Here is an 18,708-nt window from a genome sequence, read left to right on the forward strand (position 1 = left end):
CAAATAGGACCAAATGTTTTACTCTCTCTCCATATTATCTTGTGTCTCTCCAAAGACATGATGTGATGGAAACTCTGAGAATTCCCAATTTCCCTTCAACAAGTGAGAGTGGAAAATATAAGTAGAATTATAGCTCTGCAATTGCAACTAAAGAAGTAGTGATGGCCACTGAAAACACAGTGTATCTTATGCTGTTTTTTTATACAAAAAGCTAACCTGTGCTAGAAAATATTTTTGCGGTGAACAGGGTGGTATTTTTTCAGTGTTGTTTTAGCTTCACCTGAGTAGTGTCGTGCCACTTGGCTTGGGAAGGTAGACTTTATATGGCACATGATTCCTGCTGGGCATTTCACACTTGGGAAAGGAACCAAAGGTAGGAATTGTTTCATGCGCATTCATGACAATGCTAAATCCCAGCCCTCAGAAATCCATGCATGTTGTAATAAACTGTGGGTCCCTTTGGGGGTGTCTCCTGAAATGGCAGAGGCTTCAAAATGCAGCTGGAATAGGTGCAGCAGAGATGCAAAGTGTCTTCTGCAACAAAGCCAGAACACGGGAGTGCTGTGCCTGTTTGTATCTGCTTCTCTTGGTTTCTTGTGAAAGACGCACAAATAAGTGTAAGTATCCATCAATAACCACGTATGATATTATCTGTGCAGTAGGCCTCAAATAGGAGGACCCTAATTCAAGCCCTAAGCCATAGCACCTTATTTGCTGTAGCCATTAACTATTAAAAACCTGGACGCCCTGTTTTTTCATCTAAGGCTCAAATCTCTGTTAAATTCCTGACCTCTATTTGCTTTCTGCAACACTAAGTCAGTTTGTTTGTCTGAATATAAACCTTTGTGTTTCGATGCATCCTTCTTTGTCTTACTCAGATACAAGAACCTAACAGGAATGTGACTTGTTTTTACTCGCTCCTTACCTGTCCGGTCTAAGTTCAGAAAACTGTAAAAATAAAATAAACTGTGAGTGTCAGGAGGATGGAGTCAGGCTCTTCTCGGTGACACACAATTATAGGACAAGGGGCAATGGGTGCAATCTGGAACATAGGAGATTCCACTTAAATATGAGACTAAACTTCTTTATGGTGAGGGTGACAGAACACTGGAACAGGTTGCCCAAGGGCAGATGTGGAGTCTCCTTCTCTGGAGACATTCAAAACCCACCTGGACTCATTCCTGTGTGAAAGGATCTAGGTGCCCCTGCTCTAGCAGGGGGATTGGACTAGATGATATTTCAAGGTCCCTTCCAACCCCTAATGTTCTATGATTCTGCGTGATTCCGTGATACTTGCAGTTCGCAGTGATGCTGCAGTAAATCCTCCTTTGCATTCCTGAGATGAGTAGTCTTATTAGCATCTTTGTTACAGGAATAATTAATTGACAAATGTTAAAGCTTAGGAGGGGAGAAAGCTTTTCAGAAGGGAAAGACTCTGGATTTGAGTTGTTTGAGAAATAAGCTGCTCTGTAGCTGCAGAATTTATAGCGTAATCTGCTCGTGGCCACAGAGTTGTACTCCCAAACTAAGCCTCTTATGTTTTTTTTAGAGAAATAGTATTTTTAGTTGTATAGCTGCTGCATTAATGTGTAAACACAGACCAAGGGGGGGCTGAGCGTTCTAGCTTCGCAGACAAGTGAAACAACTGTCCTTGCTTTGAGCAGGGAGGTTGGCAGTGACATGTCACAGGATCCTCCCAACGTGAGCACCTCTGTCATTCTGCTCTGGAAACCTGGGGGTGTAAATTGTGCAGGTTGGCTCCCTGGCCACTCACACTGCTCCTGTCAAGTTCTGCTCACAAACACTGACATTTCAGTTCAGCAAGCTGTTCCATGGTCCTAAATGGCTTTTTCTATCTCCATCATGAAAATCTGACACAGAAAATATGAACCTGGGTAGAATCTACTACAGTTTCAAATCAAATGATTAAAACCATGCTAAGTAGCATTTTGTTTTCATAATTTTTTCCTCTTAAATCCATGAGGCACCTAATTTTCCTCCAAATGAAACCGCCATGGAACTTGTAGTTTTGTGTACCACAGTGCCACAAAATGAAGGTGCTCTGAAGTGGAATTTATGCCTGGATCAAGGTGCCCTGGCATTTCATGGTGTGTTAGAGTTTGCCTAGAATATTCTTTACTTCTGCATGCCCCCTTCATTGGTGCTATGGGTACTGGGCATAACAGTGCAACTGGATCTCAATCTTAACATGTTGCTTACAGTTAGGAGTGTTACAAACTCATTCTGAGCTATTACAGCTTAGTATGTATATCTTCATAAAATATGTTAAATTTATTGGTACTGCTTAACGTAGACAGTACTTAAGTATGACTTGCTCTCTATTCTTTTGAATGTACATCATTTTTCACAGTGATACAGGGCCAAGGCCATCACTTGTAGGCAAATCTACCTGAATTCGAATTAGGTTGGGAGGTTGTGCTCTGACTTGGGAGTGTGTTACAGATAGTTTTGATGTGATTCATTACATGCCTTCCTGCTGTTTTACCACTGGCATTTATCTAAGGAACGGTTTTGCTTTTTTTCTTTTTTTTTGACTGAAACAGAGGAAAATAGATTTCTGAGAGGGAAGAATTTTTTACTTCACTGTGGTGAGGTGGCTACCTTAATTCTATTTCCTTTAGTTTTTCCAGAAAGAAAAGGCAGATCAAAAACAAATGCCAAAAAAAAAAACTTTTACTGTTATAGAAGGCTGTTTTACCTCCTAGTACGCAAATGTTGTTTACCTCCTGAGGTAAAGGTTCTTTGACTTCTGTTAGGCAAATAGTAAGCATTTCACTGGACTCAGCTCTTTGTGATTAGATTTTCTTCATTCTTCATTTTTGGTGATAATAATGGCATGGTGTTGCATACTGGTCACTGGGAGGTTCATCCTGTGCTCATTCAGAGCTGCTTCCAGTATCAAAGTCTAATTTAATTCCTTTAGAAAGTGGCTAGATTTTTTCTTTTTGAATGTATATCAGAGAATGAAGACATTTAGCTACAAATGGAAAGCTGGTATGAGAGACTGTAAGGTCATCATAAACATTGACTAATTCATCTGCTGCAAGATGTTCCAGGAGCACATTGCATTTTCAATAGCATGTGTTGATAAAAGTAAATGTTTGGGCAGTCAGCTTGGCTTTGAAAGCCTGATTAAATAAATAAATAAAGTCCCTGGGAGCTGTAGGTACCTGACATCGACACATTGGACTGTTACAGCTCGGGTATTTACAGCAGGTTTTGGAAGCGTTAAAAATAGACCTGGGTGTACACAGGAAAGCTGGTCACCAGGCCGGACTGGGAGCTCATCTCTTCTGCCTGTGGGCTAAGATCACTAAGCAAATCTGTCAGTTCCATCTTTGCAGTTCACATGCTCTTTTCTTTTTCCCTTTTCCATAAATATTTCCTGCAGAATGCTATTCTTAAATTCTTTCTTTACCTGGCTGTGTTCTCTCCCGGGAGTTCAGTTTTAGAACTGCTTCTGTGATCCGTGTGAATTTTTAATTGCTAGCATTGCTTATCTCAGTAGAAAGTGAGCTGCTTCTGCTGGGATTTAACCTTAATAATTACCTTATTCACACCAGTGCTTTCCCTAGTTACTCCAAGAATAATTAACATGAGAGCACAGGCACAACAGAATAAACACTCTTTCTCAGTAGATGCACACTCCTCGTCTACTAAGAATCCTCTTGGAAATTTCAGTTCTTACTTATTCTCTGTAAGGTCCTGAAACCTCTTGCCAAACAGATGGTCTAATTCAAACTGAAATTGAAAATATCAACTCTGTTTTTGCTCACATCTATTTTAAGCACAGCAACAAATTAAGTTCAGAAAAAAAAATATGCCGATGAGCCCAAAGGAATGGTATTTAAAAATAATAATAATAATGAAATGACAGGATATTTGGGCATATGTATCCCAATCTTAATTGGCAGCCAAGTTAAGCAAAATTCAGGCAAACTGCAGCCCTTGCTTGTTAAGAAGACAGAGCCCATGTGTGCAGCTGGGTGGCACTGGGGGCCACAAATTACTGCTACCCCCCACGTGCTTGTCACGCTACGTGATGTGGGTCAGGTCTTTGTTATTTCCTACGTTCAAGGTACAGGGATGCTAAAATAGCAAGGCGTACCGACGCTGTTCTGTAACTTCGTCATTCTCCTTGCTGTGTACAGAGGTGGGTAGCCCAGTTTCACTTCAGAGAAATGTACGGTGCCAGGACTGAGCTCCCAGGGGCATTCCTCAGAGCCTCGGGGACTGATGAGCTGCTGTGCGGGGAGGGAATGTTTTCAAATGAAGGAGGAGAGGGGTGTTCTGCTTCTGGAAATGCATGAAATGAGTCAAACACATTTTCAAAACAGGAAACGTTAATAATTCATGAATGTTCATCTTCGAACATTAGTGTTTTTCAAGAAGGTTTTTATGTGACAGCTGAACTGATAAATTGCCCCCTCTCGCTGAAGTAGAACAGGATATATATATACTTTAAATAACTGGAAATGTTTCTGCAATTTCATTAATATTTTTCACGTTCTTTTTCTGTTCCTGAATGAAATATCAATAGCAGGCAGCAATAAATAACTCTGGCCTTTTGGAGCCTGAGTATCAAACTGCATGCCTGTGAAGATAGGGAGCACATTTGCTGTACCCATTATGCACGTGAGGTGTTTGCACGGGAACACCAAACCAGCAGAAATGCTGGATGAGGCTGTGGGATACGTCCCATGGTCCTGTTCAAGTCCAGTTTGCAGCAATACCCTGTCAGGTTTTAACCTCCCGATGTTTATATACCAGCAATTCTCTCTGTGATCTCTTCAGCTGCAGCTTGATTTCTTTTTAAATTGCATCTTGACATTTTCATTTATTTTGGAGGATACTTTCACAGTCCGGATCTGAAGGATTTGCTTCTGATTGATTTACTGTAGGACACGTGAAAGCCTTTCAGGGTACAGCCTTTAGCAATGCTCTGACAGGCCAAGGCGATATCCAAGCAGAGCGAGGGAGAACTTGGATCTGTTGGGCCTCCAGCAAGCAACCAGTGGCTTTCCTTCTGTGGTCCAGAAGTCGCCTCTGGCAGCCTTGTGCGCTCTGGGACCGAAGGAGGGCTGGAGAAGACGGGGTGCCCGGCTGCCCAGTTGTTCACTGAGTGCTGACACTATGGCTTTGGGGGACAGGGAAGGGTTCAGGGAGCAGCAGGAAGACTCCAGCAGGAGGCTGTGCTGGAGAAGTGCAGTTGCTGTTGCTGCTTTTCTAGCTTGCTTTGTCTACTGTCATCAGGCTGTTTCCTCTCTGCTCCCGGTAATTACCCTAACAGTATTGATTTAATCCTTTCAGGCCTCAGAGAGCTGTTTGAATGACAATGAGTTAATCCTCCTTACCAACCAGCAGTCCTGCAGGACTGAGGGGAAGGGGAAGCTCACTCCTGAACTCGGGGCATGTCACAAGCCCACTTTGTTCAGAAGAGTGGCTGTTGATGGGGGAGTGACTGGAGAGGGCTGAAGAAGAGGATGGCAAAGTGTCAGGGCAGGTGGAGGCCAGGCCTTGGGCGTAGTTCACAGTCCCAGGCAGCGGTTCACCTGGGAGCTGTGCCACTGGGCAGCCAAGAGGATTTTCAGCTCTTGGTCTATTATATCTGCAGTGGTGCTTTGTGAAGCAGCTGATAAAGGACTTGCCAGAGCCATGTTGGCCTCTTAGACTTGCTGAAGTCCTGACACGGCAGAAGCGAGACTTGAAAAAGGCATTGAGAGAACAAGTACACATGGAAGTGTGTGCATTCTTAGTGAGGAGAAGATGGGACATGAGTTTCTTCAGTGAAGGGAAGGCAGAAGGCTCAGAAGATAAAGATGCTCCTACTGCTTCAGATCATCAGTGAGTCTCAGCATCAGGCCATGTCTCCATTCACTTGATGCTGGCACCTCTGATGCATCTAGCGATACCCTGCCCGCTAGCGCCTGATGAGGTATAATCAAGGGTAGTTGAGTGTGAACATATTCTCTGCTTTAAGAAACCAGAAGCTACATGTGTTAACTTTGAGGACAGTGAAGGAAATTTTGTATAAATTCCATGTATGAAGGCATGCCTATGGGAAACACAAACTCAAATCTCTCTTGCTGTGGATATACAGTCTTGGAAACCTCTGTGTTACAGAAAGGTACATGTATTCTCACTCCTGGTCTTGTGATTCATTTGTTGTATCTCATGTACAGAAGAATGTGAGTATTGATCTAGGCCATTAAAGCATATCATACATCTCATATTTTATCAGCAGTAGCTGCATGCAAGGACAACATAATAAATAGTAAAATGTATTCCTGTTCATAAATTCCAGCAGTTGATTGCTCTGCTCAGGGTGACTAATAAGAGTTATGGTCTTAGCAGTGGAAAGTTGAGGAGCTGTGTATGAGAAGTAATGTGTATGCAGTAAATTTTGTGAGGAACGAGATTTCCTTCTCGTCCCTTCTTCGCTTCCTAATACTACACTCGGTCTTGAATACGGGTCTGCTGATATACCGGTCGCAGATGATTATAGCAACATAATGAGTCCAGCCAGTAGGATCTCCTTGTGTATAAGTCTGCAGGGTGAGAGTGTAATTACCTACTGGCTTTCCAGAATCACTAAGAATATGACTAATGTTAAAAGTTGTTTTGTTTTGTTTTTTTTTTTATTTCCTCCTTGTTTTAATCCAAATCCTCTATAGAATGTGAACCTCCAGTAATGACTCACTGGGCAATGAGGCAGCAATCTCAGACACTGTAACATGATGCAGAAAAGGTCATACACTTGCTTTCATAACAGGATTATTCATTCATTCATTAAAAATTAATCACATGGGAACACATGATGTATTCAAGTTTGCGAGTATCGGTTAATATTGTAGTTTCTTGAGTCATGGTCAGTTTTTGTGAGTTGAAGTTGCTCCAAGTGTGTGTTTTTGTGTTTTGTTTATTATTATTATTATTATTATTATTTTACAGCTAGTTATTGGTACCTATAACATAAAGATAAATATCCTGGGGGCCATAAGGAGGTACACACAGTTTCAGAATCGTGGCTGTGCCTTAGAGCAATGTCTGCATTTTGCATTTTTAGCTATTGCAATGAGCATATATTTGAAAGAAACACATGAAGTTCTGTATTATTTATCTCTTTTGATTGAAAAGTTGCTGGGTCGTATTTGTACTGTGAGAAGGATTTTTGTGTATTTTTTTCTTTTTTGAAGCGGAGTCACATGGAAAAATCAATATCCTCCAGTGTCTTGTGACTGTTACCTCCTTCAGCCTGATAACATCTGGGTTTTATTTCCCATGCTAGAAAGCAGCTACAGAAGGTTTCACAGAATCACTTAGGATGGAAGAGACCTCCAAGATCACCTAGTCCAACCTCTGACCTAACACTAACCAGTCCTCCACTAAACCGTATCACTAAGCTCTATAACTAAACGTCTTCTAAAGACCTTCAGGGATGGTGACTTTCCTAGAGCTGAGTGTGGTACTGTGGAATTAAGAACATAAAACCAAATGTATCTGGGTATACAGCACCGTGTAGTCTAGTACAGGGCTTCCTTGGCCAGCATCAGATGCCCATGAAAGAATCCAAGAACAGGGAGAGTACGTAGTGGCAGACTGACTCAGCATTGTGTTGAGGCTGATACTTTTGAGGTTAATAGCTTTCAGCAGACTTCTGCTTAAGTGAATTTGTCTAATCACATTAGAACTTGAGTTGGCTTTGGCCATCCACAGCAACTCGAGGCAGGATGTTTTGCAGTCTGAGGAAAGGGCATATGAAGAATTATCTCCTTTTGCTTATTCTGAGCTTGGTGTTTGGTAACTTAAGTAGAAGTGTATGGCATCAAATTGAGGGGAAAAAGTGTTTTCCTTTTCACTGTCACTGTGCCACTCATTTTGTGGATCCCCAGCACATTCCCACTCAGTTCTTTGTAAGCAAAGAAGAAAAAAATCTGTCTATGCAGTTGTTTCACAGGAGCAATCTGTGGGCTTTGGAGCTTTGTTCCTGCCCTTTCCTCTATCTTGTCGAGTTGCAAGATGCTAAGATGAGGACCAGAACTGCACCTAGTATTCCTAAAGTGGTAGGGCCTTGAACTTATATAGTGTATAATTAAGCACTCTGTTTTCTCTAATTCTACTTAATAACTGCTAGTGTAGAGCTTGTTTTTTACCTCCCATTAGTAATAACTGTCTCCCATTCCCACATTGTATAGAACTCTGTTGACCTGATTTTGTTGAGAACATAGGAATATACAAGTGACAAGATAAACTTTGAGGTAAAGGCTTCAGTTACTGTTAAAAATTTGCTGATGCAATCAAGTCCTATATGAGGCTGTAACCTTGACAAGTATTTAAATGACTTTAAAGTCCATTTCCAGTTCAATGTTGTAACAAATTTCTGTTATTCAAGAGCTGGGTAGCAATTCAGGTTGGTTTCATAGCCCAAATGTATACAGAGCTGTACTGTACTTGCATGTCAGCAGGCATCTAAGTTTTGTTTGTTTGTTTGTTTGTTTGTTTTGTAATTGCAGGTATTTATGAGCCGCCATTTCTTATACTATTGTGGTGAACCTACCCTGGATGTGAAGATTGCCTTTTGTCAGGTGTGTGTTCCTTACAGGTAAAACAAGGTACAGTATATACTTGTACTTTATTTTTGCAGTTATACGCTCATATTTAAATATTTTTGGGAGCATATTGCAAGTAAGAATTAGAGTAAATACAAAAGCTAAAAGAATGCATAACAGAAATTACATTTCTATTTAATTTGATTGCCATAGTTTGCTCTGAATGATTTGTTGTGTTTTTTTTGCCTTTACCAAGTATCTGTTAATGTGAGGTTTTTTTATTATTTGGTTTTTAAGGAAAAACAATAACAATTTGCAAACAGAAAATAATCTTGGCTGCACTACCCATAAATTTAATGAAGAATCAAACAAAATCCTTTATGCAAAATAACGGTACGCATATAGATGCTTTCACAGAATTAATTCACAGATTGTGAATTCAAAGTATTTCATCTTAGCTTCTCTTTTTGTGAGACAGAGCCTTCACATTGTAATCTAAGAATAACATTTTTTGTCCATTACTCTATGTTTACTGGGAGTATAGGGAGGGCAACTGAATTTTTGTGGCGTTTGTTTCGTCTCCAGTTGAGCAAAATGTGCTATGCAGGTTTCAGAGTCATGAGACTGTGCTGTAGCCAATTCTGTACTTTAAATTAGCCTCAAAGTGGTTTGGTCACAGTGCCTTGAATTCTGCAAAACTCAAACTAACTTTGGGAGGTGGAGAAAAAGCATATTGCCTAGTCCAATTTGGGTTTCTTTTGGTTAGATTAAGTTAATTAACATACATTGGTGTCAAAACTGTAAACGTGTTTCCATTAGGAATGAAAGATGACTTTTTAGTTTGCTTCTTATAAAGTGGTGTTTGAATTCCTTTTCTTCATAATTATTATATATATATATTTTTTTTTGTGTGTGTGTGAGATGGGACACCAGAAATTGGACTGTGTGGAGGGACATTAAGGGATATTCTTCATTTTTTGAGGGGTGAAACCAGTGCTGCATTCCTAGAAATGGAATTTGGTAAACACTTGTTTTCCCCTTTATTTTGCTTACATTCCAGGGCACAAGAAAGTGAAAGTACAATTTTCACAAATAAAGGGCTATAAGTTATATCTAAGCATGTAAAGCAGAGCAGTGACAGGTGTTGAGTTTAGTTCTGTTTTTTTTAACACAGCTGTACAAAATACTTGTTTTGCTGAGAAGGTTGACCGTGCCCTTCCTAAGTTATCAGCTCTAGAATGGAGCTTGGATTTTGGGTTTGATAATCTGTTTAACAGCCTTTTCTATCCTTTCTCCTGTTCTTTATGTGCATACGTTTTTCTTACTTAATGCTTTCCAACGTAATTTCTAGCTTAATTGTTCCACTGTTTTCTGCTCAGTTTTGATAATTTGTTCTGTAGGTGACTGCAATAAATAGCCTGATATACCATCCTCAACAAAATCTGTACAAATCTCACAGATCAGGGATAAATAACTTTGAAAGAAAACAGGATTTTTACAAATATGGCTTTCTGTAATTTTTGGACAATTTGCTTAGGAAAAAAAAATTCTGCAGAAATTGCAAAAAATGTTTTTCCACATGTTTTATGAAAAAGGAATTAGATATGAAAAGGTTATTTTCAGTGTGCAGAGTAGCTTTTTTGCACAGCTAACTTTCCTCTCCCTTCTAGTTACACCAAAGAAGAGCTGAACAGAAACATTTCTATTTTACATGCACAAAGGCAAGGTACTTTCCATCTTCTCCTCTTATGCTCAGTGCTCCTTTAGCTTGGCCGTCAGTCAATGTTTGACAATGCATAGCAAATGCTTTCTGTCACTGTACTCTTACTTCTTGATTTAAACTGTAATGAAGCCATGCTGCTATAATTATTCCTTTGCTGTTACTCTAGCTTACTAGAAAGTGTTCACAGCCACATACAGAAAGGACTGTACGTACAGCGTTTTTGTTTAAGAGTATGCGATGAAATCGACAGCGTTTTGGATGAATTTTTATCACTAGATGAAGCTTATTCATGTTTAATGCCTGCAAGCAGGTATCCAAAAAGGAGTCATCTAATAAATAAATGCAAGAGATCCTATTCTGGCATTGCAGCAAACAAGACTTTATCCCTCAAGCACTTATTGCACAAATAGCTTTTCAAGGTCTTCAGATCTCTCAATTTATCCCCCTCAGGATAAAAGCTAGTTTAGGCTTCACATTAATTTATTCTCTCCAGAAAGATAGGCCATGGTCCAAGTAACAGTTAAGCACATACTTAACTTTAATTCATAGGAAGTGTTCTCATATTTAAACGTTTTGTTGCATTAAGACCTTAGCTGTCACAGGTGGTGTTCATTAGTATTGCATAGGGCAGAACATGGAATATATGTTCAACCTGCTAATATTTGGTCTGGAAAAATTCTGCCTACTGAATCCGTAAGTCTTAAACATCGGGGACTGCTGTTAGCAAAAGATGATGTGACAGAACACTCAGCAGCAGCAACAGGTAGATAGCGCCACTCACCTCTTGAGGTACTTATAGAGGGCATGAATGCCAGTAGTATCTGGATAAGAGACCCAAAAATGAAGTTTGCATTGTTTAGAAGTGAAATACTGAAAAGTACTCCAGTGATTGTTACCGGTGAGGACATATATTGTAATAACTGTTTTGTGGTGACTTCTCTCTCATGGCCTAAACAGCATAGCTTTTTGTTCTGTTATAGAAAAAGAGACATACCCTTGGTTTTAGGCTGCTCCTCTTAAGATGGATTTCCTGGCATTGTCTGCTAGTTTTGTATGTTGAGATGCTAGCTCAGCATGATGAGAATATTAACTTATGGAATTCATGAAACTCATGGACTTCCAACTCATGGAAAAGGAGGAGCCCTTTCTGAGTAACAGACAACAGCATCAGGAGGGTAAAAATGCGTTTTCTGCCTGTTAGTTAGATACTTTGCTGGAAGAGTTACCTTTTGTTGGCTGATGAAAAGCATATCTGCTTTCCTAAAATAATAGAAAGGCAGAACAAACAGAACTTCAGCTTTTGGAATTTCATGAGACCTTAGTAAGGCTGATATTGCCAACACCTCACATCTATAGGACTCTAGACATCCTTATTGAAGTACAATGTAATGCAGACCACTGTGTTTTGAGTAGAACAGGACATGAAAGTGCTGAATGTTAACTAAATGCCTAAAGGATGTTCTTCTGTGGGTGGCCTTCCTTAAGATATGGTCATTTGGTCATTTTTAACCATTGTAATACAACTTATAATTTTTTACTTGAAGCAGTAGTCCTAAATTTTCTTGTCTTGAAAAACACATCTTTATTACTAAGTTTTCTATGTCACAGTATTTCCATAATGCTGCAATAATACTTTTTTGATCAAAAGCAAACAGTCAGTGGGATTCTGAGATGAGATAACTGGGACGTAGCCATGCACACTAAGAAAAGGTTTAATGTGAATCAGCAATGCAAAGTCACATGCTAATTCCTCAGTGTGGCGTCATTATTAGTCTTCACTGGACAGTTTAAACATCTTGATGCCCAGATACAATGTGTTTCTGCATCATGGTACTGTACTGATGCTACCAAAAGAAACCCTCAGAACGAATTTTCAGTTTGCATATTGAGAGTATTTTTGCAAACTTATACTCAGTTTGTGCTTAAGAAAGCCCCAAACAACTAAAATACTTGTATTCCTCTTCAGACATTTTCTTCCCTGTGTTCTGATGTCATGACTTATTTCCCCTGTGATACTCAACTGTCTTGAACAAAACGTATAAAGACTTCCTCAATGCAATACTAGCATGAACAACCACTTAAAAATCAGATCATTTTAGCAAACTTAATTTTAGCAAGAAAAAAGACTGGTTCTTATTGATTGCATTGCTCTTAATTGATTCATGGTTTGTTTAGATTTAGTCCTAAATTTGGTAAGGCACTTTAATTAAAACTAATGCCTTAATCAGATGCAACGGAGTTACTACTTTAACCATTAAATAAACTGTCTTGATCCAGAATGTCCTATAATTATGCTTTCTACTCAATGGGAGGTAAATTGGCATTCATAACCATCCTACAAGCACTGACCTGTATTTTAGATTTCTAGGACTAAAACAGTACTGTTTAATATCAAGAGCTGTCTATTTCTAGCAAGAAATGCAGTCAGATTATTCAGCTTTTTGTAGCCTTTTATTAAAAAAGGGAGAATATTTTCATTAGCTGTGTTCACAGTGAATACTGTTATTATATAATTGTATCAAGATATTGAATTTTTGGAATAGTTAAATCTGTGCTGCTATGTGCTGCTGCTTTACCCTTCATTTCTAAGGATGCCATGATGTACATGGGGTCATAGCATTTCACATCTCCTTTCCTGCTGCCCTGCATGCATAGTAGAAGAAAGCTTCTTAAATGAGACCCAGTATTTTCAGTGTGACCCCAGGTTAGTGAGAAACTTAATCCTGTCTTAGTTCTCCTGTGCTCTTCACAGACTTCGCATCAAGGCTCCCTTTGCTGCTGGTGTTAAATTTGGCTGTTCTTTGCATGTCTTACTGTTGCCAATGCGTTGTTTTGGCCAACTTGCAGTGGCCATTGCTCTTTCCTAATCTTAATTGTATCTTGCTTCTTCCCATGTTACTGCTGCTTCTTCAAATTGAGGGCCTCAGAACAAGCTGACAAATACAAATTACCTCTCCTCATCGCTCTTGTAGGTGAGATGTGGTGATTTCTGAGTAACTTGTGATACCCCAGTTTAAAATGACTGAGAAACATAATGTGCCTGTAAAAAAGAAGCAACTGAAAGCAGTTAAATCTCAGTGAGCATGAGGAAGACAAATGAAAAATATCTAAAGGGAGGTTTTGGGTTTTTTTTGGTTTTTTTTGTTTTTTTTTTTTTTGTGTAGATAGAAGTGAAAAGGAAGGAGAAAGCAGCCCTTTTCTTTCCTGAAAATCAGAACCAAAGAAGAGCCAGGTCTGAAGCTGCTGGATGTTTGGTTTCTCAGAAGAGGTTAAACAAGAAGGGTTTAAGGAGAAAATACATGTATATATTATACTCCTTTTAATAAGTCTTCTTTTAAAAGTGAAATGATCAAGGACTGGTCTATCAGAGTTGAGCTGTTTGTGGCAAGAGTCACTTGACTTCTTGAAAGACTGAGTTCAAGAGTGCAGATTGTGTTGGATCCAGTAGAAGACTGTTGGAGGGGGGTCTAAAAGAAGGCAGAGAATTAACCTGTGACCACACAGGAACCACTAAAATAAGGGATAGTTTCAGAATGAGATGAGAGAATGAGGAACTGTGGTGTGATGTGGCTGATAAGAGAAAAACCTCTAATATTAAATGTAGGTGCACAGAAGATGAAAAAAATATTTGATATTCTTTGTAGGAGGTTTCATCTCTATCTCTGGTGTTAGAGTACAGGGAAAGCTAGAATAAATGAGAAGACTGGCTTAATGGTGAGAAGAGGACATAATAGTTCTGCCATAAACATAGCACATACAGAATACACAATGAAAAATAATCTTGTAGGTCTTTCTATGCAAAGGAACTTGATATTTCTAAAATGTGAGCTTCTGTGGTGTTCCAGTTGTATCTAGCAAAACCTATGACCATTAAATACAAAGCAGAGGTTCAGCAAATGTCCATTAATCCCACAATTCTGGCACTTGAATCTTCTGAGAGCATTACAGCCATGCAAGTGGGAGGACAGCAGTTAAATAGGTCTGTTGGCTTTACAGATGCACAGAGGTGAGCAGGGCTTTCCTGGATGTATAATTGTCTGGACGTGCAGGGATGGATACTAATATTGAGGGGAAGTTTCCCCTAAGCTGATTTTTATTACCATACCTTCATACAGCTCTGATTGTGAAGTGCAAGGAGAACCATGCTAATGTGGCAGTTTAAGCTAAATGGCTTGTATTTGTAAAAGCTAACGTGTATGTGAGACTTAGAGCTGTAAGAAGTCACAGTATTTTCAGCTTATTAATAACGGGACGAATGGTGTTCAGAAACAAATAACCATCAATGAAAAACAGCCTATATACTGCTTTTATGGGGTAGAAATCGATAAATAAACAGGGATAGTATCAGGAAATAATTCCCCTCAGAACAGAGGAAGCAATAGCATTATTCTGTTGTGCTTTCTACCCTTCTCCATGCTGTAAAACAAAACAAAAAAGCAAAAATATGCAGCTTGTAGCTGTGCTTCAGGCAGTAAGTTGAGTTGGACTGAATTTTTAAATAATTGTTCTCTGAAAACAAGATGCATGTTCTCTAGGCATTTAATTATGGTGAAAGTGTCATTTTCCTTCACCTCAAACCCTTGAGTCTTGACAGTTGGTTTCCTGCCCTCCCGAGTGGCTGGGATATGAGGCAAGTAACTGTAGATACGGCTATCCAGTTAACTGACCCAGCTCAGATGGCTATCGTGTCGGGTCTGAAAAATTTGTTTCCCTCTCTTACCCTCAAGTTTCCCAATGCAGAGGAAGGAGGATAGCATTAGGTACGTGTTACAAGCTTTGTTACTGGTCAAAGAAAATGGTGTGTGCGTTCCTGTACGTGGGAAAAGAAAGTTAAATTCTGGCTAGTGTTCAGACTGTAATTCCCTTGTCTAAATGTCCGTGGCAGCCACAGAGTAATGACGCTCAAATCCGTCATTTGTTGGTCTGTCAGCAATAACTTTTCATGTTGCACCAGAGGTCTGTGAAACTTGTTAGGGTTTGTTCCAAGTGAAAAGGATGGAGACTTTTGCACTTGATAATTTAATCACACTTGCAATGTTTACTGCTATGTTGGAGTCCCAGTCCTGTAACTTGCCCAAGTTCATTTCAAGTTCACCTGAACATTTATGAACTGCGATGAAATTTCTAGAAGACCTTTGCAAGACCTGTCCATCAGCAATGTGACTTCTGAAGTAAACCCAATTGGCAATAAGCACCAGGTGTATAAGCACCTTTCTTTTCCACAGGTAATTCTTAATAAAGTGCTAATTTCTGGTTTCTTAAGGTGACAGTATCAGCCAGCTATAAAAGCAGGTTGTGTTTTGAGTACAGAAGAGCATATGCGAAGAATTCCTGTTCTGCTGTCAGATCATCAAAGTTTTAACGTAAGCCACCAGTACAGAGTTTGTAAGCATTGCAGAGGAAAACCTGATTTGGGTGTCATTTGTGGTGTGTAGTGAAAGAGGGCAGGGGGAGGCTGTAAGGAAAGGAGCCAATTAACTGCTGTGCCAGCACTGAGATCTGTGGGTGAGATTTTGATGACCGGGACCCTCCCCTGCTTCCCCATTGACTGGGTAATCCAGGTTCACAATCTATCCGGTGCTTCACAGACAATACATGACTTCCAGTTGCCGGCCTGTTATAAGCCAAATTTCTTCTGACTTCTATACTCTTTGAGGTGGTGATGTTTCTTACACAGTGATTTCTGCCTAATTGCTCTAAGGATTCTGGTTGTCTGCATTTTATAAGGTTGTCTGTTAAGCTTTCTTATCACTGCAGGCATATCTCAATACCACATTCCTGCCCTCTAAACAATGAAACTGTGCAATACCAACATTTTTATTCCCACATGTGGAAGGGCCGTGGTGGGCACTGGGACTGGAACAGAAAGACCCCCAAGTGTGCTGTCCATGTTGCTTTGATATCAGCAACGTGGATGAGAAGACCTTTTTAATCAGGATTTGAAATGAAAACTGACACTGACGTGCTCTGCTACGAGCATGAATTTCCTTGCTTTAGGGTAAAGCCGTTTTAGCTGCACTTTGAGTAAAACAAAACTGTCATTTCCTTGTTGGTGTTTAGGAAGTGACTTTTGTATTGACTCGGAGATGGTTTGTGATTTGATTACATGTTGTCTCGGTTGGAGATGTGCTCAAATGTGATTAATCCACTAACGCTGTTAATTCATTGGTTTAGGGATTTGATTTAAATTACGATCGTGACAAGGATAATTATATCATCATCCCACCGTTCTTATGGAAGCAAGCAGTACTTCGGGCTTAGGCAGTAGGCTTACTGTGTTTTAATTTTGCTTATTTTCTCTTTAATATACATCAACAAAATAGAGTATTTTTGCTACATTTTGTTACCAGTGTGGTTTTAAAGGCAGGAAGCAAGTCAGGAGCTGACCTGAAGACTAATTGGCCTGGCCCTGGAGCTGAAGCCTGCCTTGCTTGCCAGAAGCATTTTGCTTGGAGTGAACTTACAACTAAATCATCCTGCCTTGAATTTTCTAAGTAATTCTTGGTGTTGGTCTCATCTACCAAAGCTCCTTACCACCCTCTGCTTTTTTTAGAAAAAGTTTCTTTTTTAAAAAACAACCAAAACTACTTCCTTTGTGCTCTCACCGGCTGCAGCCCTCCACATCCTCTCCACCAGTACAGCCTCTGTGCTGTTGGCTGTCCTGGCTCTCCCAGGCCAAAGTCTGGTCCTCTGCCTGCTTTGAGAAAGCCATGCTGTCTGTACCTCCAGAGGAGCTGGCTGTGCTTCATGCTCAGGAAGGAATTGCCATAATTACGCTGATATTTACATAACATTGGTTTCGGAGTAGCGGGTGCTAATGTTGACTATTGTCTGCATCGCCCTGATAATGGCATCAGAACAAAACACTCTGCAAATATGTTGGTCTGGCAAGGGAGAGCGGGAATTAATTCCTGCATATTATTAAAATTAAGCCTCTCAATGCCAGGTCTGTGAGCAGCTGAGCTGGCCAGATTTATGCATCTGTCTTCACATAGTGGAAGGAGTTTTAAGACTAAGGTTACACAAGTGCAAATGAGATGCATATTTTTGTTCATCGGATGGGAATATTTCATACCTCTTTCAGACTTACTCCACTCTTTAGCCCTGAACTTAGCACTGGCTCGGTGTCCATGTGCCTCCTTTTTCTGCATTTGGGGGCCGGCACAGGGAATCCTTTGCCCTGTGTCTGCTTCATGAGTAAATATGATGTTTCTAATTGCTCTTCTGAAATGAGATTTTCTGTCTGAATGAACAGCTACATTTGTTAGAATGTTTTCAAGTCTCTAAATGAGATGGTTAGGTTTAACCAATGCTGTCCAGTGACAGCAAGTGCTCAAGTCAGATACGTGACAGAAAAAGGATATTAGCAGTCATAAGGTGAACCTGAGAGCCTGAGTTCTTGGCAGAATAAATTTTCTGTTTTTAATGACCAGCTTCATGGGACATTAGAATTATGTCATTTTACAACGAAAAAGTAATATTCTCCAAAGGAACTTTTCATTTTTCTTTGCCATCAAAATTCAATTTGGTATTGTTTAGCCATGCAGCATGGCTGATTTTTCAGCCCTTTTGGAAAATCAATTTGTAATAGAGCAAGAAAGAAAATGGAGAAGCAGCATTTGTGAGCGCTGAAATGTATGCACAGACAGAGAGGCATATGCAGCAGAAGATGTGTACATTTGGGCTCAGCTCCTCCTCAGAGAAAACATTGTACATCGGGAAAACATTTACTTGGGGGATGAATCATCAGCTACTTCAGGGCAAGTCTGTAACAGGTTGAACTTCTGCAGCCTCTGCTCAGCATCATATAGTATAAAATCCTAAACTGAACTGCTAAATTCTGAATTTTATCTCGTCATTACATAATTTAATGTAATTAAAAGTTTCTTCATACTTTACTCCATAATCTTCAGTGAACGGAGCTTACTGGCAGTGGTAAAAAGGTTATAATGGAACTTTTTGCATAATAATTCCCCAAGTACAAGGAAGGTTACTGCTCTGCAGTGGTAGCTGCTATGCAAGCACAAAAAGTTTGCAGTAACTTGTGTTTGTTTGATGAAAATTAGTCTTCTCTGGGAACTAACACATTTGTAAGATCATGAGAACAACTCTCCTATCCCTAGAAATGCAGAACTTGAGGATCCCCTGAGCTACTGAATACTGTCCAGGAACCAGGTCAGGTCACAATTCTCTCATCAACTGATCTGTTTTATTTTGCAGCTCCTTTTGAAAGGCTCTCAAGGCCTTTATCATACACTAAGGGAAAGTTTTACTACTCATCTCAACAAGCTTATTTGACAATAATGTAGAGTTAATAGTATTTAACTCTATCAGACAAATAATGAAGAGTCTGATTTCTGTGTCTGTTGTTCACTTCCATACTGATACAAGTCCGCTCGTTCTAAGATAATGTAT

The 18,708-nt window shown here is 39.8% G+C and overlaps 1 protein-coding gene across 12 annotated transcripts in view; it reads left to right on the forward strand.

Moving 5' to 3' along the window:
• Nucleotides 1–18,708, forward strand: part of MAPK10 (mitogen-activated protein kinase 10) — a 143,915-nt gene that overhangs the window by 72,130 nt on the left and 53,077 nt on the right. For 8 of the 12 annotated variants that reach the window (XM_038178181.2, XM_038178188.2, XM_038178177.2 and 5 more), the window contains one exon: nt 8,535–8,606. In XM_038178181.2, the coding sequence (XP_038034109.1) occupies nt 8,541–8,606 (66 nt within the window). In that variant the 5' untranslated portion in view covers nt 8,535–8,540. Of the gene's footprint in view, nt 1–8,534; nt 8,634–10,240; nt 10,297–18,708 lie in introns of those variants that run through there. The other 4 variants (XM_038178183.2, XM_038178184.2, XM_038178185.2 and 1 more) reach the window with 4 other exon arrangements.

Source organism: Anas platyrhynchos, chromosome 4 (genome assembly GCF_047663525.1).
Source record: "Anas platyrhynchos isolate ZD024472 breed Pekin duck chromosome 4, IASCAAS_PekinDuck_T2T, whole genome shotgun sequence".
NCBI lineage: Eukaryota > Metazoa > Chordata > Aves > Anseriformes > Anatidae > Anas > Anas platyrhynchos.